Below are 26,183 nucleotides of genomic sequence, written 5' to 3' on the forward strand. Positions count from 1 at the left end.
TTCCTTATTAAACGTGCCCTATTTTTAAATCCAGAATATGAAATTTTCTCGCACTGTAAAAAAATAAATTCAATCAAATTATTTATAGATTGTTCTCAGAAATTGATGAATATATTAAATAAAGGAATTTAGGAAATTACCCTCCTTCGAGGTCGCGTATATATAAATTATTCATCAGTTTCTGTGCACTTTTGTATTCATAATTTAATATTCGAATTTTTTACTCATCACTGGGTGTTTGAATTTTTTGAACTGAACCGCTGACATTTCAGTCGGGAATAATTAAACAATGTTAGCGGTGTTTTTTTGTGATCTTAGGTGGTGAAAGAACGAGTGCAGGGAAATCGAACGATTGCAGAAAGTAGGACGCTCTATGATTGTTTTTTGAATAAAGATAGGAACATGAAAGAAAGAAAATTCTGACTTCGCGCACTGCCCCCCCCCCTTCACCCCAAAAACTAGGTCGACATATACAGAAAATAGTAATACCACTCCTTTGTTCTGTAGCAGCTAAAGTACATTGTTTTTTACGTAAGAAATTATTTATCAAAAAATGTAAATTATGATAACACGAAAAAGTTAGAAGTATAAGTTCACGTATTTCAAAATTGTATAATAATGCGTAATTAGATCGCGGGTGATTATATATTTATGGATAATTTAAATGCGCAACAATGTACGAAATGTACGTGCTACGAAAAAATGTATTAGGTCGTCCGAAAAGTTTCTTTCGTTTTAGAAGGAAATAATGGATGCACAACATTTTTCGTTTTATATTATTTTATCGAATTACGTATGATCAATTTTGTTCTATCAAGATAAAGATCACAACGTTTGATAGATTAGGTTTCATGTTTGTACAAAGATGCATCGTTGTAAAAGACGTGTCTGTGAAAGAAAGACACTTTCCGGACAATAGAAAACGCGCAAGCTAAAGAACGTTATGATATAAAGTTTTTCTAATTTCTCGTAAATTATATACCTTCCTTAGTTCATTAACACGTTTAACGCAAGCACGGTGAAATAGTATCTGATGGCGGTGCAGAAGCCACCGGTGACCAACGTCGCGTCGCCAGAATTAACTATTAAGTTACCGCGTATGAAATGTTTCCTCTGAAATGAAATATTAAATACACGTAGTTTCCTCGTGACGTTTGTATAATTCAACTCTCGTTCATTCTTGCAACTAATAACTTCAGATTATGTAATTCTGTAATTACTCTACATTGCTTCTAATCTATAAAAATAAAAAATTTGACGATTTACTTCCTTATCAATTCCGAAGATAGTGATTTTTATGAATCAATCGTTTGTACTCTTATCCAAGTAGTGTTCAAATCCGACATACGATACTTTTGCTTCTTTTTATCTATTCGATTTCATTGAAACACGACGGTAATTAACAATCTTATAAAGCAACAATCTTGTTAAGAAAACATAAAAATCGAATTTTTCCAACAAGAAACATGGCAAATTGTCCATCGAAATTGTAATTGTTCGAACTTCGTCGTAAAGATCGAATCCTCGGGAGAGGCAACAAAAAATCGATTTCCCGTGAATTCCTTGGTTTTACCTATGGTATAAAGGGAAAAGCAATAAGCCAGTGGCTCGTAAAACGTTTTTTCCCTCGATAATGAGAACTGGGACTGGTGGTGGCAGCCGTGTAAGAAACGGAATCGTCGATATGAAACAGCAATTTCTCCTCCTTGAGGGGATGATTTGTGTTTATTTCCAAGTAGTCAAATTGAGAATGATCCATAACTGTAGTATTTGCTATCTGTTTCAATGAGTATTAAATAATTCAGTAAATATTATCGACAAAATATATCGCAGTACTCCCTTATTTGAATACCATAATTCTATTATCCGAACATAGTATTTCCCATTAACGGATACCATCCAAGCGGATTTTTCCATCCAAGACTTTTCCATATACAATGTATTCTTTGCTTGATTCGATCGAGTAGCGAAATTATAATATTCTGATATTATAATATTGTAACAAATATAATTAAAATATAATATGGTATTCTATAACTATGGAAACAAAACACGACGTAATTAAAAAAGTCGAAAGCGGTGTAAGTGCGAGCGCCGTAAAAGACACAATTACAGACACGAAAACACAAAAAGAATAATATTAAAAATTATCCGAAGCACGTAGATTCCTGTGACGCTGGCGACAGTAGGAAAAAGCTCAATTATCTTGACGTAACGAAACAGTTTCATTGCGATAGAGACGATAATAACGTCGGATTTACAGAAATGGGAACATCAAATTCTGATTTGACCCATGCAGTTACTTAGGTTGGAAGAATTAAGTAACTTAACAGTAAAGGAGACACGAGATCCGTAAATATTTAAACAAATCATTAATCTCAATTTGTATTTGAAAAATGAAATTTAATATCAGAGAAATGATTGTTCCGGTACTTGAAAACTCCATTAACAGCTTGGTCTGCCTATTAATTCGGATAACGGAAGCCCTGCAGTATATTAAATTGCATCGCTCGCGGTGAAAATACCATTTATGGTATGAAATATGAAAATGTTAAATGAAAGTTTAACTCATTCTCAGCACATACTGTTACTCTCGAAGCGGTTCACAGGCAAAACAGACGAGACACGTTCATCGCGTGACGCTCTTGCTTCCCTTGGGCCAACCACCGCATTAGACACTGTTTCCATAGACAGGATCGATTTCTATGCATCGATGCATAGATATTCAATTAGGCCTTTCCAAGGTCTTACAGATTCTATTAATTTACTTATTTTGAATTTCTTGTTTTTTTCCTCGTGAATTGTTTAATCTTACCACAGACAAGCAATAAGCCCCAGTGGTAAAGAGTGGGAATATACAAGAAGCGACACTCCAGGCGATACCTTTGATGTTACTCGATGCCTTGTCCCTTTAAATTGGTTGTACAGACAAGCCGGATATTTGAAATGACTAAACTCATCTCTTTACTTTATCTTAACCTCTAACGATTAACAATATACCTGTGTTATTACTGTCTATGTATCAGAGATAATGCTTTTTCCAGTATGTATTTATATCAACCTTATACAATGAAATAGTTAGGAAATAAGGAATATGATATAACGATAGTTTTTCAAACAATATATCGCAAATACATTGCAAAAGTGTATGTTGTAAATAAAATACAGAAATATTTATTACGAACAAATACGTTGTAAGTAAATTACAAACATACATACATTTGTTATTACATATATTTCTTATAAATATTGTCAAATCTAAACAATTTTACAACCATTGCCTCGGCATTGCTGATTAACAGATCTCGCTACGAGCAAATTATCGCGAGTGAAAATCCGTGCATTCTGTTTTACAAACATATGTAATACAAATCTACTAGGTTGTCCGGAAAGTGTCTTTCTTTTACAGATACGTGTTTTACAACAACGCATCTTTATACGAACATGAAACCTAATCTGTCGAACGTTGTGATCTTTAGTTTGATAGAACAAAATGGATCATACGTAATTCGATAAAATAATATAAAACGGAAAATGTGCATCCATTATTTCCTTATAAAACGAAAGAAACTTTTCGGACGACCTAATATTCACAGCAAATGTTACAAATATCAATGTAGTACAATTACAAAATTCATCGTAATACAAAGTTTCCTATCTCTTTCAGTATAATATGCTTTACTATAATTTCAAAAGATAATAAATTCCAAAATGAATAAATAACTTTAACAAATAATCGTATGGGCACAGAGTCCTCGCTATTGCTCGGATCTATGGGCCCTCGAATTTCAGTACTCGGATGCTCACTCAATTCAGATCCGAGTGTTCGGATAAACATTTTTCTTCCAGGAATTCACTTAACAAGGTTCAGTTATATTAATAAATTGAACGTATAAGGAAAGCTTCATACGTACTGTTCATACGTGTTTGAGTAACCGCGAGGGAAAAATCAAATCCGAATAATCGAGTACCGGGATTCGAATTCGGATACTCGGGTACTTAGGTTCGTATCCGGTTCTTGAACCGAAGTTCGTGTAATAATGGGTGGCCCAAGTACTCGGATATCCGGTCTAAATTGGTTGTACCGTTTCGCCTGCATCTAGAAGTGGTTCCTTTGTCAAAGTGTCGCCTCTTGCTGTTCCCCGCCCTTCGCCAGTCACTCGTAAAACGTCTTTTTTTCCCTCGATAATGAGAACTGGCACTCTGGCGGTGGTAGCCGCATAGGAAACGGAATCGTCGATGTGAAAGAGCAATTCCACCCCCGGGGAAACGACGATTCCCGTTCGTTTCGAAGTAGTCCGCTCGATCGACGAAATATCACGACTATTATAATTTCACCAACGATTCGAACGACGCAACGTTCTGAATATTAACGTAACCAACGTTCTCTCGCCGACGAAACATTGCCAATTTCACGTATGTACGTTCAATCGCGTGTATGCACGTTTGAAAATCGTTTTGTCGTTTGCTTGTCGGTCAGGGTACCATCGCGTATTTCTATTTTCTCCTATCGTTTTCGAACCGTGAGTCACGCGTTGCTCTATTACGCCAGCTGAATACGTATCGTTAATGGAACTGGCTTGTATCGTTTCAATGATAGAATGGTTTTTGGCTAAACGCCGATACATTTTACCGTCTGCGTGGCGGTAAGGGGTTGATAAATTACGAGGGTGGAGTTTATAGGTTAATTGACGTGGAAATTTACGATATGTTTGAACTTTCGTAGATTTATGAAGAACTTTCGATCGAGTTATTGGAAGATTTCTTTCTTGCTGCTATTTTTTCTTTTTTTTTTTTTTTTGGTCCTTCAGGGTGAAATCATCCCCTAGAGATTAACGTCAGATTCCTTACTTATCTACGATATCACATAGAAATTGTTTGCTTCTTCGTTCTCTGTAGAGTGGTATAACGAAATCGTTAGAATAATTGTGAACAATTTTATTTAATTTGAAAACTAGAGTGAATACCATATAAGAATGACCTATTCTTTTATATTCTGCAAAATTATACAACGAAATCGTGAGAATAGTTGGTTCTTTAAATAAGACAAAGATCATTTTCTTTCCTTTTTCTATCGTATTCTTCGTCAAGTTTAATGGATCTTTAATCTTTATTTTTTAAATTTCATATTAAGACGAATATTTTTTTGAAATACTCGTGCGAACATTATTTGGGTATTTTTGTACGATTACAAGAGATATTAATGGATCGATCATAGTTATGATCAGCTTTGCAGTTCTCTACGAATAATCACTCGATACAATGCAAAAGTTATATTGCCCGTTATCATCGCAATAGTAATTGCCCAAATGTTTTGATCGTTAACAATTAGACTGACACAGCTAATTAATGATATTCGTAATTAAATTCGTTTAACATTTTCCATTTATACATTTTGTCCATAATGTAGAAAATTATTGTTGATCAATTTAACAAAGTAATTACTGTACCATTCAACGATTATATATAATTTTCAGCAATTTTCGAACACAATCTAGTTAGCACATATTGCAAATATATAGAAAGATATTTGTTGTGAGCGATTAATACCGTGACAACATTATGAAATTAATTAAATTATCGGTTTAAAGTGAACCTCGCTTGACTCGCCACAAGTTATTGGTTTCTTTCGAGCAACTTCGTTATCGGTGTCAGAAATAATTAACGCCTGAATTCGGCGTGAATTAATCGTTCGTTATTGGTTTTTCATACATTGACATAATTTCTTGTACGGTATTCTTGCAAAAAGAAGAAGAAACAACAAAGATGATAATATCGATGAAAAAAATGTTCAAAATAATCATTTTATTGATTTTTAAGGCTGAAAGAATTTGTTATCGAATATGTGAAAAGCCCAAGACACGAAATTTGAAAATTGAAATTTGAGATTCGGAAATATTAACGTTTTTTAACGTTAAAATTCTGAAAGTTGAAGGTTGAGACTTCACGTTTGAAGTTTGAAAGGTGCAACTTGAGATTTAAATCCTAAAGCTTGAAAGCATAAAAATTTCAGCTTCCGGACTCAAAATGAGAAACTTCAAATCTGAGAATTGGAAATGATAAGTGGAAATTTGAAAGTCTTTTCAGAGTTGCAGGTTCCATGTCGAAATTTGAAACTTGAAACGTGAAGCTTGGAAGTCGATAGACGTATGTTAAAAGGTTGAAATTTGATACTCGTGAAAGTTGCACATTGCAACTTGAAACTTGCAACGTGAATTTTGGAAGTTGAGAAGTGAATGTTAAAAGGTTGAAATTTGAAACTTCAGAGACCGTAAATTAAATATCTGCAAGTTGATGTTTGCATTTTCAAGTTTCAAACTTGAGATTTCGAATAAAATATGTTGCATTCTAAAGCTGATAGTTTAAGATATCATCAGAATTTCAAAACATCAAATTTCTTCACAAAATCTTCACTCTCGCGAATGTCTCAAATAATCTCCCTATAAATTCCAATGATCTTTATCGATACTTCGTTATTGATTTCTCCACTTGAAAGTTTCACGATAAAGAAAAATACATCGTTCCAAGAGGAATTTTATTATCAGTACAGTTCGCTACTTGGCCTGCAGCTATATTACTTGGTGTTTAACTCACTTTGATAAAGTCGATCGCCAGAGGATACATCCATAAAGCAAAAGAAGGTAAAGAGAAAAAGAAAAGGGAAGATGCTTTTTCAAGGGGAAGCAATCCATCGAAACTTTAAGGGCGTACTCGTAACAAGATTTCAAGTTGTAATTGTTGTCTTGATAACGTCTTAGATTTGCCAATCTTTGACTAAAGAAACTTTATACTTTCCCTATTTAATTTATCCCAAATTGGTGAAATATTATTTCTTCATTAGAATAAAAGAAGCAACAATAATAGAATGTTTAATTTTTTACTTATTTACTATTTAAATATAATTTGTTCATTGGGATAAGAAAACCAATGATGAAAACTTTACTTTTGCTATTTAAATCTCGCTAACTTGTTGAAATGATTTGTTCATTAGGATATATGTAATAAGAAACCTATCTAGTATCATTTCTTCATAAAAATATTATATCATTCGTATAGGAAAGATCATTTGTTTATTAGGATAAGAATAATAAAAGGTCTATTGTTTTACCATGATAATTAATTTATTTATTAGCCAAATTATCCTACATTATAGTGAAATATACAATAATTTTCTTCAGTAGAATAAAGGAACCAATAACAAGACGTCTATCTTTGCTATTTATATCTTCCTAAATTGATGAAATATAATTTGTCCATTGGAACGAGGGAACGAAGAATAACAAGAGCTCTACTTTCGCCATTTAAGTCATCCTAAATTGATGAAATGTCATTTGTTCATTAGAATAAGGGAACCAAGAGTAATAAGATAATAAAATAGAAGCAAATAACGAAATATAAGATTCTTCGTAATTGCTTTGCCTCGGCAAAATACGGCTGATAAAATAGGAAAAAATAACTCTGCCTTCTTTGAATTGATTAATAGAGGTTGCTACATACCTTCCTGAAAGCTAAACGAAAATAAGGTGCTTGTACTTCCAGTAATATCTCTGTCGTAGGTTTTCCTGCTTAATGAAAATACAGGAACGAGGAAAATGTCTTGTAATCTAACAATTTATTATGTTAATGGACTAGTTGAAATATTGAGATTGTTCCTTAAGTCCATCATTGTAAATAACCTGAGAGAAAGTTTCATTATTTAATATTTTTTCAAATTTGTTTTTATTTAAACACCAAACGGAGGAATATTCGAACGCGATCGAACGAATCTATTTAAATTTTTCTCAAAGTTAAACATTTTTTTTTAACGATGTACACAGTGATCAAATTGAGAACGATCTATACCACACGGCGTAAGAATTTGTCATTCGCTTCAATAAATGTCGAATATTTTAGTAAATGTTGTATCGACTAATTTATTTATTTTCACTTATTTCTCCTTCGTCATTTGATATTTTACTGGAAAACACCAACTTTCTTACCTAAACGAAACAACAAGAAAGAAACAATGCGGATTTTCAAAGACTTCGTTCATCCATTCTCTTGTACTTCCTTTCCGTACATTTTTTCGTTCTAACGAGAACTATTGACCCATATCTCAGGTTCTTGTGATCTTCTTCCTCCTTACCTCGTTGCTAGCTCGAGCGATAATTAGAAAACTTCGTCACGTTAATTATGATATTTACACAATTTCGTTAGAGAAATTAAAATTTTGTTTGTCTGAAACGGGTATCACAGAATAAACGTGAAACGAAATACCAACGATTTTGAGATGAATTTATTGAGAGTAGGAAAGAACAATTATTTGTTTATTTTTTTGGGAAGCAAAATTTGAAGAGTATACGATAGTTGCATAATTGTAAGTTATAACTTTAAATTATGTTTTTCTCACTTAGAAATGTTTTCGTAATTTATAAACATAAATGACGTTTATTTTTCTTAATAATAAAATAATTCGAAACTTACAATGGGGAATTTAAAAGCCGAGGATCTCGTAGATTAGAAGCCCAGATACCAAGCTGAAATATCAAAGTTAAAATATCTTTTCAATTTTCAACGTTCGGCTCGTCGAACTTTCGCATCGCAAATTTCTATCTGTAAGCTTGAAATTCCAAATTCGAAGTTTGAAATATCGCGAAACTTTGAACTTCAGAACTTTTAATCCGAAATTTCAACTTTAAGATTTCGATAAATTGAAGTTCCGACAAGTAAGCAATGGGCTGACTTTCACATCACTTTGATACTCAGCCGTAGCCAGAATCCAGATACGTGTCAGCATCCCTAAGGAGGCTAAGCAGAGCTTACAGTGAAGAAATAAATAAACATAGAAACAAAGGAAGAAAAATCTGAGATAAAACACAGAATCCATCCGCATAGAAATGTTTTGTTCGTTGGAAATATTTTTCGCAATTTCGAAAATTTATATCTTTTTCTTATCTTCGTCCTCGAAACGTTAAACTTATTAACCAGAGGATATTAAACAAATCTATAAATTTATTTAAATAAAGAGTCCGCCTTTTATTAGCTTTTTATACGGAAATTAAAATTTTTATTTTTCTCGAAGAATTCGTGATAACATTTTACGATGTTACAACAATGGACTGTTCTCCTTTTTGCTAAAGCATTTCGTGTACGTGTAATAAATGAGTGTAGGTGTCGTGGATCAATGAATGGTTTCAGGATGGCCTGCAGCGACGAATTTCCTCGGCACTGCATCAACTTTCTTTTTGCATTTTTCTTTGCAACTTTAACGTATCTTGTTATCTGTCGAGAGAGGACACACCTCAGGCAATAAAATTGAAAGAGCGAAAAGGAAAAATAGCGTTTCTTTATAAAATCTCACGAGTTTAATTTTACTTCTTGTAACATCTGTAGTACAATAGTTTCTTAAATGAAATAGAATTTTTTAACCAGAACAATTAGAGTTTTATCCTCTTTTGAGTGTAATATTTGCAACAAAATTTAGAATAACTCCAATACAATTTTCAGTATAAATTGAAATTCAAAATACAAGATTTTGGAGGATGAAGAAATTCATTCATCCTTTAATATCCATACAATGAAACTTTTCAATCTTGTATTGATGTTACTTTTGTAATGATTTTCTCCTTTAAGATAAAAGGATAATAATTTCATTAAAAGTGCAATTGTTTGTAAATGGGCCGAATAATATACATATAACAAAGCATCCCGATTTCTTCTTAATATTATTTTTTAACGATTCTATTCCTTAGAACAACTTCATGCAATTTCATATAGAATTTCCATAAAAAATTGCAGAGTACAAATAAAAATTCCAATTCCAAATACAAGTTCAAATAAAATATCATTTATTCATCGTGAAGTATACACTCGAGTTCCCTGAATGTTCTTTGAATCTATTTTAATAATATTATTTTGATAATTCTTACAACGTGTCTGATATTAAAATTTGTCTTTGTCGTCACAAGACTCAAACGTATCGGGCGTCGCCTGAGATCGTTTCAAAATCGGTTTCGCAATGGAAAATCTAAATGGAGGATATGTTCTGTGCAAAGAGCTGGTCTTTATCTTATTTTGGGGAATGAACAGATCAGGGCATGGTCTTTGTAAAATTATACGGCCTCTAGAAACGGTGCCTTTAGCTCGGTTCGTTTCGAAACCACGAATAAACGTGATGAGATCGTCGGTAGAACGACGCAAATGATTTTAATACGATAACGTATTAAATGTTCGTTTATGAAAGAGCATTATTGCATTTTATCCCATAGCGGTGACAAGGGAGAAGGAGGGAGTATTGCAATCGCAATACTGATATCATTGGTTGTTATTTCAAATATAATGAAAGAGGGATGAGATTAAACGAAATTAAAATTCAGAGTAGAAGATGGAAGCTAGGCATTTTGCAGTTTTTAATTTCGACCTTTCAATTTCTGGATTCTTAGTTTGCAGCTTACATTTGATACGCCAAGTTCTAAATTTTAAATTCCACGTTCGCTAACTCGTGGATTCCAAATTCCAGACTTTTTAATTTGAAGTTTCAAGTTCTTACATCCTGGTCTCTAAATTTTTGTAGAAATTTCGAATTTTCCGGTGTCGAATTCTTTGTGCTACTTGCGAGCTGTGGATTCTAAAATTCTAAATTCTAAATTTCGAGTTTTCTATTTTCTTAGTCCTATAGCGTGCCCAACGGATCGAGACAGTAAACGTAAACAAAACGTGATTGCTGCAGCTGCGGTTATTGGCTACGACAGGCTGTCACAGAGTGACAGAATGTCACTAGTCGGCAGTCAATAGTTGCAGCCGCGGTAATCACGCTTTGTTTACGTTTATTGCCTCGACTCGTCGGACAGACAATAAATTAGAAATTTCACGCCTTGAATTGCAAATTGCAAATTTCCAATTTCCAGTCTTTAATTCTAAATTGCAAATTTCCAATCTCTGATATGTAGCTTTCTACATCCCATTTCACGTGCCATGTACCAAATTTCAAGGAGCTCACCTTCTATTGTTAATTGCTGAACTTTAAATAGCAATATAAATTCTGCTATTTCAATTTTCAATTCAAAATTCCCATTTCCACCTTTTGCAATCTTCGAACTAAATACGAAATTTCCGTGCTTTTATTTTTCCATATTTTACATAAATATGTCGTTTTCATCTTTATCCTCGTTAATACAGGATCAGATAAACCTATGATGAATGGCGGATCAGAATCGAACAGGAACGTCAAATGGAATTTATGTGTTTGTTCTGTTGTAGCTGAACACGGAATGGGCACAAGTTGAAGTTATAAATCTGATCAATGATGGCAGCGGTCTTGGATTCGGAATCGTCGGTGGACGAAGCACCGGTGTTGTCGTTAAAACGATCCTTCCTGGAGGTGTCGCCGATCGGGTAAGTTTATTGCAAACATTTTCTCTTATTCAAACAATTATTAAAAATTTCACAGTCCTTCAAAATCGTTCAATTTTATACACCAAATCTCAATGGATATTCTGGAATTGTATACGTACTTAGATTTTATAAAATACTTTTCACCAATGATTTTATTTTATCTTATCTTATTTCATTTTCTATAACATTGACACGATCCTTTTGTGATAATTAAATCCTGTTGAAAACACGAAGCCATTCTAAATTTTTAAGGTCTTTTCAACTTCTTTACTTACAAGAATTAACGAATAGAAATGAAGGAAAAACAGTACAGAAGATAGATTTTAATTAATCACTTGTTTCGAAGATAAACTTAGAACAAACTTATTCAATTCACAATTTATTTAGCTTAAGATTTAAAGAGATTCGTCTTTTAACTTTCTTTAAGTAACTCCAGATTGGGCGAAAAGAATGTATAATTTTTCATTCGTTAAATGATTTGAAGTTTTTCCATTTGACAGTACATTCATAAATAGCGATTCATAGACCCCGTAACATTCGATTGCCCTATATTCTTCCTCTAGCAGCCTCAACCACATTTTACCATCAATAAAATTGCAAATCGAATCAGGCTGTGGTTACCGTGGATGCGTATTCGAACGAATTGACGTTCTGATGAACTTCATACATCCAGGTAATCAAATATGTATATAGACTTTTTTATGAGTGTATGCACTTCGATCTATAGGCGTTTCATTCGTCAGTTCGTCCAAATACCTCGGTGGTTGGCATTGATAGCGGCACAACTGAAAGAATTCCAAATTTCATTTTATTAAAGCTTATATTATGTTTTTATTTATATCGTGTAAAAAATAAAAACAATATTTATATTTCCATGAGTTTTGCGTGAGAAGGCAAAATTTTTACTTACCGCCGCTGTCAAACTGCACTTTGCCACAGCAACACCGGCTCATCTTCAGTTGTTTCGTTACGCTGTAACTGAAGGGTTTTACCGCTTTCGCGATATCAAATCAAACGAAAGGAGTGAAAATTTGTTTGATAAAAATTTTCTTCTTTCTGAAAGACGCAGAATCTGTCTGCTTAGGGAGAGACTCGTTGTCGCTAATAAACACAAAATGAGAAATAGCGTTGGAATAACTCACCAAGGTTTTTCTGTCAATTTTAAAACGTTTTTCTCTTTAACACTTTGACGATCATATGCTTTGACAAACATATATAGCCTGAATTCCGCGTATTTTTGGAGCGATTGAAAAGATTCAAACGGTCGCTGGCAAAGTTAGTTCCGATTTACATTTATTGAATTTTATAAGTGCCATTTTGTTCCACAACGTTTCTCCATCTTTCACGCAACTTGAATATTCCATCGTACCAGAAGTTTTCAGGTTTTTCAGCGGAAAACTTACCAATATGATTTTTTATGTCGACAAAAGTGTTAAAAATCGGAACGAACTTTCCGAGCAGCATTTAGGAGTGTAATATTCTATTGAAAATCAACGAGCATATTTACGGATACCTTTAACAACGTTTTTTAGCGTGACATGCCTGAAAACAATTTCCTCGATGGAGAGATACTAAGCAAAATTTATTATTCTAATAAATTCCTTAAAAATCGGAACAAGCTTTCCGAGCAGCATTTAACGAGTGTAATTCTATTTAATTTTCTATTAAAAAACAACGAGCATGTTTACAGATATCTCCAGCAACGTTTTTTAGCGTGACATGCTTGGAAACAATTTCCTCGATGGAGAGATACTAAGCAAAATTTATTATGTTAACAAATTCATTAAAAATCGGAATTTTCCGAGCAATAAATATTATACCAATATATCGATAGCGGCTTCGTATTATTCAAGCAAGTAACGTAAAAACACTTTGATAACATGTCGTTTATAGCATCCATTGCTTTTTTTACTGTTTTAATTAACAATAGCTAACATTTTTATAAGATACCGCATGAAGTATGCGAGACGCGAATTCGCGTCTGCAGTCCGCAAAGTGTTAAAATTCACGCTTTTTGAGTCATGCCATTATCAGCGACAAGCAACGACGTATCCACTGTAATCACAGCCATAATCAGAACTTCTATGCGAAAACCAGAAGTCCTGCAACATAAAGACAGGCGATCAAAAATCTGAAAAAAGAGAGGAAACAGTAGAAAATAAACGAGGCAAGAACATTTAACTATGATCGATTCCCGAATTAAAAACGGTCTGTTCGCGGTACGATTTGTAGGATAATCGGCTGCAGAGCGGGGACCATATATTGCAAATCGGCGATGTCAATCTGCGGGGAATGGGAAGTGAACAGGTTGCGGCAGTTCTGCGACAATCCGGCACACATGTGCGCCTCGTTGTCGCGAGACCTGTCGAACCAACGTCACCGGATTACCAGGTATTGTATCCAAATTTTCCATTTTTTGTCTGTTTCTTTTCCTTTATTTTTTTGCAATGAGGATATTCCGAAAGTTTAAAAATTCGAACGTTTAAGAAATTGTGCGTTCGAAGGTTGAAGGATTGGAATGTTTGAGAATTTTTGAGATTCGAAGCTTCGAAAATTTAAATAGTTGAGAATTGAAGAAGTCGATGGTCTTGAATATTTGACAATTAGCAAAATAGAAAATAAAAAAGTATTTTGAAAATTTGGATTTTTCAAGGTTTGGGAATTCGAAAATATAGGAATTGTAAAGTTGAACGTTTGGAAATTGCACGGTTTAAAAATTTAAAGACTTGGAGACTGGAAAGTTTGAATATCACGAAACTTGAAAACGTACAAGTTATAGAATCTTATAGAACTTTAAGATTCGATGGGTTAGAAATTATCAATTTTGAAGTTTGAAGATTTAAAAATTTAATAAGAATTAAAAGTTTCCGATTGAAATCAATAGCGCGTCTATTTTCCTTCGTTATTTTATTACAAGTGGAAATATTTACATTATTTTCTACTTCTTTTTCTTATTATTTCACTCGGTCCTTGGATTTTATAGCATTAGCTTGGAAAGTCTAATGAAATGGCTTGATCGAGATTTTCCTTAATTAAATGGCAGCAGGGCGTTTTCATTAAATCATCTGATCGGACTGTTTGCACAGTAAATACTGCCATAATTGATCGTCTTGTAGTACTGGAAAGAATTATTAAATAAAAAGCACTTAAGTCGTTCGACTTTTCTCGCTTTCGCAGCAGTTACATCTCGTATTTGCTTTTTACAATGGAACGTACTTACGATATTACTAAAATAAATTTACTTCACGATAAAAGATTTCGATTGTTCAGGCTTTAACATGTAATTGAAAACTCCTTTATTATTTTAATATATTAATCCAAGAAACTTAACAAAAAATTGATGTAATGTATAAATATAAAGGAAACACGTTCGATTTTTATAAAAATGATACCAATTTTTTTAATAATCTTTTCTATAAATATTGGAAATTTGAATGAGATATACTGTAATCAATTCGTACTTCTTTTAATTCTTATATTCTCATACGAGACTCTGGGAAGCCAAACTGATTAATTCCACTTTTTTATACGATCATCAATTTCATATTATTCAGACACAATTAATATTTGAAGAAATTGAAGAACTCAAAAAAGAAATCATAAGTTTACTTATCACGAAGCATGAATAATTGCAAATTCTGAGATAAATTAAAAAAATTAGTACTTGTAACTGTTAACAAAATAGTAATTGTCATTTTTCTATGCAACCCAATTTATGGAGTTAATCAGCATGGTCTCTGAGAGTCTCAGGGTATCAGCGCGTCTTCAGACCCTTGATGCAGCTGGTTGCAATGCTGGTGAAACGCCGGGAAACAATTTCTCGAGAACACGACTTCGACCCAAAGACCCGAAGCAAATGTCTGCTAAATAAAGTTGAAATTTTATCGAAGCCATATAATCATTAAGACAAGCAATATTTTAATGTTCTCAACGTAGCAACGCTATACTGAGAAATATTTTGAAAATTAAGAAGGGGATGAAGACACATGTTCAACTTCAAAATTAAATATAAAGACAATTTTGCTAATAACAGACTGACCTATGCAATATACAAAATCCTAAAACCTGTAAAGAGCATTGTTTTACTTGTACAAAGATGAAAAAGAAAAGAAAAGGAAAGATATAAAGTGTGACCTATCGTGTGCTTCCCCTGTAGTCTTTAAATATCATGTCACGTGCAATATAGCAGAAATAAACATGAAATAAAATGAAGGAATTGTATATCATCGTTGGTCCGAAATTCGAGCCAGAAATTCCAAAGGAACGGCACGTTTCAGGCACTCGGCAGCCACGCTCCGATCGTACCAACGAAGATTCTGGGTGACCCGGACGAGTTGGACCGCCACCTGGTGCACAGCGTGCCGGAGACATACAACATACGCCACGTGCAGCCCGACAACGCATACGACAACGGCTACATATTCTCTCAAGAATCCGACGTCGAGATGCATGTGAGTCGGCAAAACTTTATGACATTTCATCGTTCCTACCCTTTCATCCTTTCATTTCGTCAACACGTTCCTTCTGCCAACTGTACCGTTTTCTGCATGGAACCTTTCATCTTGAATTATCAACGTTTTGAATGTGCTGGGAAGAGCATTTAGACGAAACGAGCGGATGATCCTTCTTGTCTCTCTGTGGTAAAATTAAAATGTAAACGAGCATCCTTTCGCTGAATCGGGAATCGAATATCCAAATGTCCTAAAAATACATTTGTAATTATAACTTTTTTGCCAGACTTTTTTTTATAATTATCGTTTCTTTATTAGATATCATTAGAATCTCTTCAAAAGATCAGGAATGATACAGTGTTGTTACCGTTTGGTACGTGCAGGTGGAAGGTTCCATAACGGGAAAGTTTCATGGAAACATTCTGACACTCAATAACGCAATATCGTTCGTGCGTCACTGTGGATGAAGTACCTGGAAATTTGTAATAATTCTCGTTTATTATATCGTTAGACATAATGTTCTTTAAGTCCACTTGTAAGTTTACTTCGCGATTTAAAACATAATTTTTCAATATCTACCTTATCCACGTTTCGAGAATAGTCACAACTTTTTTTAAACTGAAAATAAGAAAATTGACCGAATTGTAGGCTATTCAATTCGGTCTCTTCAAAGCATATTGACTGGTTTCTTGAAAAACTTTGTTTCTTGAATATTAATCGTGTACTTACCTAAATTCAGAGATTGTTGAGGTTGACTGATAAATTTGTAATAGGAAAATATACTGAAATAAGTATAGGTATAAGTATAAGTACAGGTATAGTGTATGCTGATCCAGGTCCTCACTCTTTCAGTGTTACGATACAATAGGAATCGTATATTTATAACAATTCATATATTTATAGCAAAGGACATTACCAAAAAGTTAACCATGGTGTGTAGCTCTAGCTGAAGGCTACAAGAAACAACAATAGAATTTTATTCGCTAAATACAATTCTCATCGTAACAATGGTCTCTAGATCACGTATACACAAAAAAGAAAGGTGTAGAGTTTTTCTTGAGGTAATTACTTCAACAGAAACGAATACAAAGCGAAAGTGATCACTTTGGTCTTCTAAGAGACTCATACATGAATGGAGAATTGTTCAAAACGGAACTTGCGTAGTGAAATTTGGAAATTAATAAGAAATCGAATTAATCAATTTGCCTCTTCACAGACTCATACATAAATGTGAGATATCTTATAAAATTTCTTGCTTCGTCTAAATCGCTGCAACGCTAAAAAAATCCCCTGGCATTGTATTTTGTGCGTCATAATCGACTTCTCATTTGCTGAATCTTCCAAGAATACGCAACATTTGCATATCATTCGATGTTATTGTGTCGGTGCTATTATCTGGAAAAGGACGATTGTTCAATAGGCAAGACCAGGTCTCATCGTGGACGTAGTACGCAACCCATTGCCAATTGGAGCGATGCCAGTGATACCACCGGTTCCGGTGCAGATCCCGGAACTTCCGGTCCTCACCATGGACACCATCGATGTTAACTCACTGCCAGAAATGGAACGGTTCACCGTCGAGCTTAAGAAGGACATTTACGGCCTCGGGATCACCATCGCTGGATACGTTTGCGAGAAAGGTAATCCCTCGCGCGCCACAAAGAGTTATGGCCCTTGGTTGTTTCGTGTGAATTATTTGTAACGCGTGGAGAACTAGAAGCTTCCAGAGAAATGTGCTTTGGTGATCCTTGGAATTTTAGCGACTGGCTGAAAAATTGGATACTCGTCGAGTTACGTTTATAGCCCGTACTTGTATATTATTTCGCGTCTTTGAATTTTAAACGTTCGAAGGCTCGAAAACTTGCAAATTTGGGAGTTTCGAAGTTTAAAGGGTCGAAAGTTTTAGAGGTTCACAAGTTTGATGGTTTCGAAATTTTGGGGGATCGCAAGGTCTCTCGAAGCTTAGAAATTTGACGAGGTCTACAAACTCGGGAATTTCGGGTTTCGAAGGTTCTTTTGTAGTTCGGAAATTTAAGAATTGCGTAACTCTTTGAATATTTGGAAAATTCCAAGTTTAGAAGTTGGAGAATTTCGAAGTTTAAGCAACCGGTCAAAGGTTGAGAAAGCTGAGGTTTCCAAGTACGAAGGTTTGTGAGTTTGAAGTTTCTGAAGTTTCGAACATTCGGAGGTTTCGACGTTTGTATATTTGAAAATTTATAGATTCGCAGTTGCTTGCTTGCATCTTAAAACTGCGGAAATACAGAAAAATTCAAAATACGGTATTCCGTACCATAATTAGAATATAATATTTCTTTTGCTACATAGTAACCACTTTTATCTCGTTTCGATTACAGAGGAGCTGTCTGGCATCTTCGTGAAGAGCATCAGCGAGGGCAGTGCGGCAGACTTGAGCAACAAGATCCAAATAAACGATAGAATAGTAGAGGTGGACGGCCATTCTTTACAGGGTTATTCAAATCATGAGGCCGTCGAGGTGCTACGGCGCACTGGACAAACGGTAGTTCTATGTCTGGAGAGATATCTACGTGGACCAAAGTACGACCAGCTTCAGCAAGCAATCGCGGCCAGTGAACTGAGACTACCTCAACCGAGCTCTCCATCAATCACCAGTTTGCCAAGCTTCCCGATTAGCGCGGTAAATTCTCTTCCTTCGAGTGTTTTATTCAAATTCATATCTGATAAACGGGCTTCTGAAAAATATGGAATATTATCATTACAACTTTAGCGGCACATGAGTCGATGAGGCAAATCGATGTTTTGTCTTGAAACATTGACACCGTCTTGACATACCAAACGTATCGACAAACAAACTCCGGACAAAACAATGTCGCAGCTACGTGCAGCCGTCAATCGAAGTTGAATTTAAGCTTTCCGACTTAAACTTCCCCGATCAGTATAAATAACCGAACACGTTCGTTAAGACAGTCAGTAGCAGTCAGCTTCTTATATCAGCGATCAGTACGCATTCATTAGCAAATCAGTTATCAGTTACTATCGAGTGATCTACGGTTGACTCTATATTTTGTATTATATATTTACAAATACATTTGACTACACGAAATATCCACTCGTCCCATCACTATAAACGCCAATATGTTCAATCGTACAATCGTCCTCTATACAACCATTAAATAATTGAATTATCATTGAATTATCATATCATCATAAAAGATATTTTCTACCTTTTATTTAAATTAACACGTTCGAGATCAGTGACTTGGAACAAAATTCTTCCGAATTTTTTGAAAACTGTTTTGACATTGTTTAGGCAATTTTTATTTGAAAATGCGTCATGTTGTACACGGTATGTCATCGGATACCCGTAATGATTTTGATGTTCTATACAATTCGTGTGAAATAGCGTTTTAGTTAAAATCTCAAAAAGATAAACACGCAAAAGGTAATGATATTTATTTCAGGAATGAGAAAATTATATAACACGTATATAATAGGTATAAGCGTTATTTATTTGTTTAATTGTGCGAGACATGTTTATTGCAGTCGGTCATTGCGAAATGCATAGCATGCGTAGCATGTACGCTGTGCCATCGGTCTGGAATGTGTTAAGTATATTTTTATACAGGTGTTGTTCGATTCAAACAAATTGAACCAATTATTCATACAATTATTTATGATCAATATAATACGATGTAAAGTCAGGACTCACGTATAATCTGAGTATTATTCATATAACGTAATATCTTGAATTATAAAATAACACAATCTGCGTTTAAGTGAAGCGACGAATATATTTCGAAAAGTTGGAAATTAATTATTGTAAATATTCAAAAATCACATGGTATTTAGAAATTAATTTCTAATTTAATTAACCTAGATGAAATAGAAGGTATCTACTAGTAATTGCAGCAACAGTAAAATAAGAAGTAGGAACAGACAGTTCAACAATATTAATAGTGAGAAAGAAAAAAAAATTGTTTAATCTCGTTTGCGAGGATAAAACTATAAAAATATATGAAGTTTTAATGTTTAATATTTATACAACTTTAACAAGGTAGAACTTATTTCTTTCACAGAAACTAACTTTACAAAATGGTATGTTAATATATGAAACACATTTTGTTTGCAGGATGGAGAAACTACTACTGAGATAGAACCGGAAGGAGAATCGCACACGACTGTTGACAGCGCAGTTCTACAAGAGGGTGAACGCGAGAGATCCTCGGAGGAATTAGATGACGCGGCAAATGTGGAAGCTCTGTTGAGCGACCCATCCAGCGAGCTTACACCTCAAATTCGAGCCGCCATTAAGGCGAAATGGCAGAAGATCGTAGGCCCAGACACGGAAATTGTGGTATGTACCTTGCTACACTAATACCTTCTTACTCTGAATAATGTAATATATCCTTCATGTTTTAGGGTTGGTGAGAATTTAATTATCAGAATTCTTGCATTTGATGCTACTTAAAATTTTGGATTATCCTTATGTAAATGCTATTGTTTGCAAGAAAGTATAGTAGAAAATTCCTAAAAGGGTTTCGTCAAGTGGTGAATTAGAGATTCATTTTTAAAAGAAGATTCGATAGATTGAGAAAGCAATTTAATTAACCGAAGACTTGGAAATTACATTTTAAAGACTCTAACAATTTAGAAAGCTACGTGGCTAATTGGAAATTTAGAAATTATTTTTTAAAAACTACAAATCTTCCAAACATAATTATTCGCGTTTAATGTTTAAAAATCTTCTTTATTTCTTATAACATCTATATACGAGTGTGTATATAAATTTTTCATCAACGAAAGATTAAAGAAGAAAATTTTCCTGTCTATTACCGATAGGTAGCGCAATTGAAGAAATTTGCGGAAGGTAGTGGCCTTGGTATAAGCTTGGAGGGAACGGTGGATGTGGAGAATGGACAGGAAGTTAGACCGCATCATTACATAAGATCGATTCTCCCGGAAGGACCCGTAGGACAAAACGGAACGCTGCGTTCAGGGGATGAATTGCTGGAGGTAAAGCAATAGTTTGGTTACAGAGTTCAAGAAGCTCTCCTCCCTCTTAAATCCAATTACCATAAAGGATTAATACCTCTGGCGAAATGTGTGTGGTTTAGCAACTTGTAGTTTGTCGTCGGTTTACTTTATCAATTTATTAATAATGAATATAATTTCATTATTCTTATTACACCCTTTAACCAAATTAGAATCAATTGTCTCTATATTAAGAAGTACAGAATAATAAATTATACAGTATTTTTTAATATTTTGCATTTAAATATTATAGAAGAAAATTGTGGTTCCTTTTATTTTTGGAGAAGAGTGATTTTTAAGTTCAATATACTGTCGAGTAATCCTGTAATACCCAAATTCTTTTTTTATTGGGTTTTGGGACAATACAGAAATATAATACTCTTTTTAACGTTGTAAAGTTGTTTATCGCTTTTATCTTGGTTTCTTGCATAGATAACAAATATTTTTATTTTCTTACAAATTTCTAAAGCATTGATTGTTGATTATTTTTTGCAACTATGTTAGTTTAACAATTAATAATCTAAAACTGTAAATAAGTTTTAATAGTATTTTATTGTGAAATAAAATTCCTGCATTCGATATTAGTAGCCAGCAGAATTTGTATGAAAATAAATAATTTTTGATAGATATTACGTTTTGTGCCATTAGTTATGTTCAGTTATGTTTTGTACGTATAATATTAATTTCGTATATTTGCTGATGCTCGAGAAATGCACCAGTAAACACAAAATGGACACAGCTTTCTAAGCTGAGAAGCTTGGTATGGGCACAGCGTCCTAGATAATCAGCCATCTAAGCGCTAACCGTGGCTAATGCTGTTTAACTTTGACGATTAGGCGAGAATCATTGCTTTCTGTGGAAAAAAAACCGTGAACCGAATAGCCAGTGCATTCGCTACTAAATTTGCATGTAAAATTGTGACATACATTAAAATTTAATTGAAACTTGGCGAATAGGAACATTCGAAATTAGAATAAGCACATTAGAAATACTACGTGTGTTCTATACATATTTACGTCATTGAAATTTTCCATAAATATACAAAAATCATTAATCTAACTATCAGCGTTTCTAAAATTCTAAAAATGACGAAGATACATTAAATATTCGGATAAATAAGTTATCAAATATTCAAAGATTAGCTGTCGTCAGATATTTATAATATAAAATAATAACTCAATATGTGCGCATATTAATCTAAAAGCAACATTATTTGCGTTATTATTACATTATTGTAAAAAAATCATTAATCTGTAGAAACAACATTAATTAATTTCAAAGTAGCTGTCACATATAATTTCAATTAAAAGACGCTTCGCGAATTATAACACCCAGTGTAAATCACCTTTCATACCAACCCTTCCCCAATCTCCCCATTGAATCAATTAATAACGAATTCATAAATAAAGCTGATCCATTAATATTCAACGATTTTACTGCCAACAGGTGAACGGATATCGATTGCTCGGCATTAATCATATGGAAGTAGTTAGCGTGTTAAAAGAATTACCCATACACGTTCGCATGGTCTGTGGAAGAAACATCGCTTCGCAGGATCCTCTTTGCCCTATCGACACTGCTCAACATCAAGCTGCGTTCCAAACCAGAGTAAGAAATTGAACATTTTCTAATAAATAATAATGCAGTTCGAGTACGTAATATCGGTATTTCGAGCGTAACCAGGTGAAACGTGTTTTATAGAGCATCCTTGGCGGATCTCTGCAGAATTTATTGCCAACAATGGACCGTTTGGTGAAGGCCAAGTCTGACGGCTCGTTAGCGTCGACGACGACCACGGCTACAGTGACCGATGCAAGCTTGAATAAAATGAAGTCGCGATCTTTGGAACCGTTGACTGGTCTGGCGATGTGGAGCTCCGAACCGCAGATCATCGAACTGGTAAAGGGAGAACGGGGCCTTGGGTTCTCCATTTTGGATTATCAGGTATAGAAACGTTTCGTTGGTTTACCTATGTTTTATTAATTATTTATGTTTTACCGATATTAGTTGTAATTGATTAATGGCGGACGTTTTGTGAAATTCTAATCTAACCACAAACATTCAAATTATCTTAGTTTGGAATTACATAAATTAATAATTACTTATTACTTAATATAGTTAATAATTACCATGTAATAAAATAATGATTTCTATATCAAGAATAACGCAATTGTCATTATGCGGTATGTATATTGTGTTGTTATCGATACTTTAAATTATAATGATATTGATGTTTCAGTATTAAGTAGATTTAGCGTTATCGGTTTGGGACTAATTGGTGTAGATGTATAGTAGAGGAATTTCCGGGATTATTGCGTTTAGTAAGATTTGGTAGCTGGGTTACGAGGGTTCTAACGTGTTACATAACTGGGGGGTTGCGTAATGGAAGAAGCCAGAAAATCGACCCAAGTCAATTGAATTCATGTTATATTAGTTTTCGAATGCGTATGATTTATTAAGAGATTTTAGAGATTGGATTGAAAATATCCGGAAAAATAAAATATCCCCAAGCTATCCTTTCTTGCATACAGTCTCCATTACTCTTCGATCAATATGTATTCATTTTCGAAAACTTCCTGTTTATAATAACAATCAAACGTTTTCAAAATTCCTTACATTCCTCCTCTTTGCAAGTCCTTTTTCTCTCTCATTTAAAAGTTTCAAATTTTCACTCTTTCCCTAAAAAAATCACCCCTCCAAAATAATAACAATATAACAATCTTTAATTTAATATATAATCTCTATCATAAATACATTATTGTATGAGTTATTATAAAGTCGGTATCTCTCACAGCAACACTTTTAAATGTACCCTTACACTTATTTTGACGTACACCCAAACCCAGTCTAAACACTAAGACCAGCACACTAACAATCTTCCATCTGTCTGTTCTAGGATCCAATGAACCCCAATGAGACTGTGATAGTAATAAGATCACTGGTGCCCGGTGGCGTAGCTCAAGTAGATGGTCAGTTAATACCAGGCGATCGTCTTCTTTTCGTCAATGATATCGCCCTGGAGAATGCAACGCTGGACCAGGCGGTGCAGGCGCTGAAAGGCGCCCCTAAGGGCACCGTGCGCATCGGTGTGGCGAAACCATTGCCCATCCCAGACAGTATTGTCCAGGTGAGCGATCAGGAGGATCGGATCGAACCGACCGTCGATAGGGATAGCGAGACGGCCACGTGCTCGATCATGGATAGCCACAAACAGAGGCGAGAATATTTCAGGGAACGTAAAGTGAACGTGATCGAACCGCCTCATCATATGGATTTGATCGAGGGTTTGAAGCATCAGCACAATCTTGTTAAATCTGAGAGTTTCTAAGAACGATGGATTTAGAATGGATTTAGAATGAATTTAGATTGATGCTCTTGAGTAAAATGGGGATCTTCTACTCCTGGATATGGTGCACTGTTTTAAGATAATGCTGGAAACAGAAAGGAAGTTATGTTAGGTTGGCTGGTTTTAATTTGGATTCTTCTTTTTCCTTAGGTTGATGGTTAGAAAGTAATACAAGTTTAAATTCTGATACAATAGAACTCCATTTACTGGAAAGAAATTTTAATTAATGCCTGATTAAGTGAACTATTGCTGGTTAAGTTCACTTATCTGAATCTGAGCTTCTATTACGTAAACGAAAAATAATAAGTCGCGGGGAAAATTAGTGAGCACCTATTATATAAACTGTTTATTCCTCGACAAATTCCGAACAATGGAGCATAGTGGAATTTTCTTCATAATAGAACCTTTTTTATCTGAGCAAACCGACTGTTTCTTGTAATAGAGATTCGCTAGCATTCCCTTCGCTTTTTTTTTATTAATTCTATTAATGGGATTTAATTATTAGAATATCAACTGTTCCTCTTTTGATTCATAAAATCTATGTTGTATAGACACAATGGTTGTGCATATCGATATATCATTCATATTCATTATAAGAATACATAATGTTTGTACGTATACGATTTGAAATTACGTTCGACCATCAACTTATTGGGAATTTAATCCTCCAGTTCGAGAGGTAGAAAATCCTATGAGAGGCTCTATCAATGAACGTCACTAATTTTTATCAATATCGTCCAATATTGAAGTCTTTTATGCTTCAATCTATTCATCCAACCGTTTTTCTGAATTGCAGAATACGTTTATTGTTAGAATAACCGCTCAATATTCTACACATATCTATGGTAAACCAATATCTCCAACGTCCATGAAGATCAGATGTTATGTACATGACATGAACGTTTGTATGTATATCAAGTGGTTTCTTGTATGTGTAGACAGGAGTAGAAGAGATCCGAAACGCTCAGAGAGATTTGGTTTCAATAATGTTGGTTTAGGTGTATAGTTTGACCAATGTATCTTTGATAGTTAGATTGTACCATTTCTGCAGTATCAACAAGAATATAAAGGAATTCGAGTTGCAAATAGTGGAACAATCTACAACTGTACACAGATCCACTGAAGTTAGAATCAATACAATCTGCAAACAAATCCTAAGTTTACACGACTACTATCTTAACACCAGAAAGATCAATTGAATCGAGTTAATCCATTAACAGATTGACAATTATTTTCACAAATATAAATATCATTATTAACGATTGTTTGATCTTAAAAGAAGAATCTTCTTGTGTACTTAAAATAGCGTCGAATTCATTTTTAGTAATTATTTTAGTATAGGAGTGAAAAGTACTTGAGTCTTCTACCATTAAATCATCTATCTTCTTTTGAAATTAGACACTGTACTAAGCTATCCTAAATAGTAAAAAAATCATCTTCGATCCGATTTTAATATCAGTTCCTCTTTATCGACTCATGCAAACGAGTGGCAAAATTATATTGGTCAAACTGTACACGTTATATGACGAACTTAAAAGAATCTGTCTGTGCTTGCTCAAATCAGTTGTTATATTTTCAAGACATGTATTCAGCCTCTGTTTCCACGTCTATCGAATGGATTCGCCTCGTGACTCGCGTGTCTTCGAGACGACCGACTTTTCCAGCGAAATTCGCATCGATTAAGCATTTTCGGTTTTTTCCTGGATATCTTTTTTTATTGTTTTACTGTTGGCCTCTTGGAACTTATAAATCAGTGACGATGCTTGAAGGTTCTTCCCCAGGGTTGTTCCTACAGGATGATCGTGGTTTTGCAGCGATTCCCGCGTGTTTTCCGGAATTTTCCGTCCAGTGGCAATCTCAAATACGTTTTACGTCGTGTGATACAGTATTTATCACAAATAAAGCTCGAAAATTGAATCTATTTACATATTTCTAATAACAAAATATAAAAATTGAACAGAAATGGAATTTTACAAAAAAATTGGATTCAGTACAGACAGCTC

General features: G+C 34.1%; 1 protein-coding gene and 1 long non-coding RNA gene across 3 annotated transcripts in view; one reads left to right on the forward strand and one right to left on the reverse strand.

The window, feature by feature from the left end:
- LOC117163749 (multiple PDZ domain protein) overlaps positions 1–26,183 on the forward strand; it is a 165,595-nt gene that overhangs the window by 79,488 nt on the left and 59,924 nt on the right. The window contains exons 8-17 of one of the 2 annotated variants that reach the window (XM_033346390.2): positions 11,239–11,373; positions 13,606–13,764; positions 15,651–15,824; positions 17,245–17,464; positions 18,179–18,480; positions 19,933–20,157; positions 20,643–20,816; positions 22,281–22,442; positions 22,536–22,778; positions 23,731–23,961. In XM_033346390.2, the coding sequence (XP_033202281.2) occupies positions 11,239–11,373; positions 13,606–13,764; positions 15,651–15,824; positions 17,245–17,464; positions 18,179–18,480; positions 19,933–20,157; positions 20,643–20,816; positions 22,281–22,442; positions 22,536–22,778; positions 23,731–23,961 (2,025 nt within the window). The remainder of the gene's footprint in view (positions 1–11,238; positions 11,374–13,605; positions 13,765–15,650; positions 15,825–17,244; positions 17,465–18,178; positions 18,481–19,932; positions 20,158–20,642; positions 20,817–22,280; positions 22,443–22,535; positions 22,779–23,730; positions 23,962–26,183) is intronic. The other variant, XM_076621840.1, reaches the window with a different exon arrangement.
- Positions 11,812–16,404, reverse strand: LOC143303199 (uncharacterized). The gene is made up of 4 exons (XR_013059289.1): positions 16,192–16,404; positions 15,864–16,074; positions 12,284–13,475; positions 11,812–12,158 (listed from the first exon to the last, which is right to left on the reverse strand). It is a non-coding gene; the product is annotated as an uncharacterized LOC143303199 (long non-coding RNA).

This window comes from Bombus vancouverensis, chromosome 9, assembly GCF_051014615.1.
Source record: "Bombus vancouverensis nearcticus chromosome 9, iyBomVanc1_principal, whole genome shotgun sequence".
In the NCBI taxonomy this organism is placed as follows: domain Eukaryota; kingdom Metazoa; phylum Arthropoda; class Insecta; order Hymenoptera; family Apidae; genus Bombus; species Bombus vancouverensis.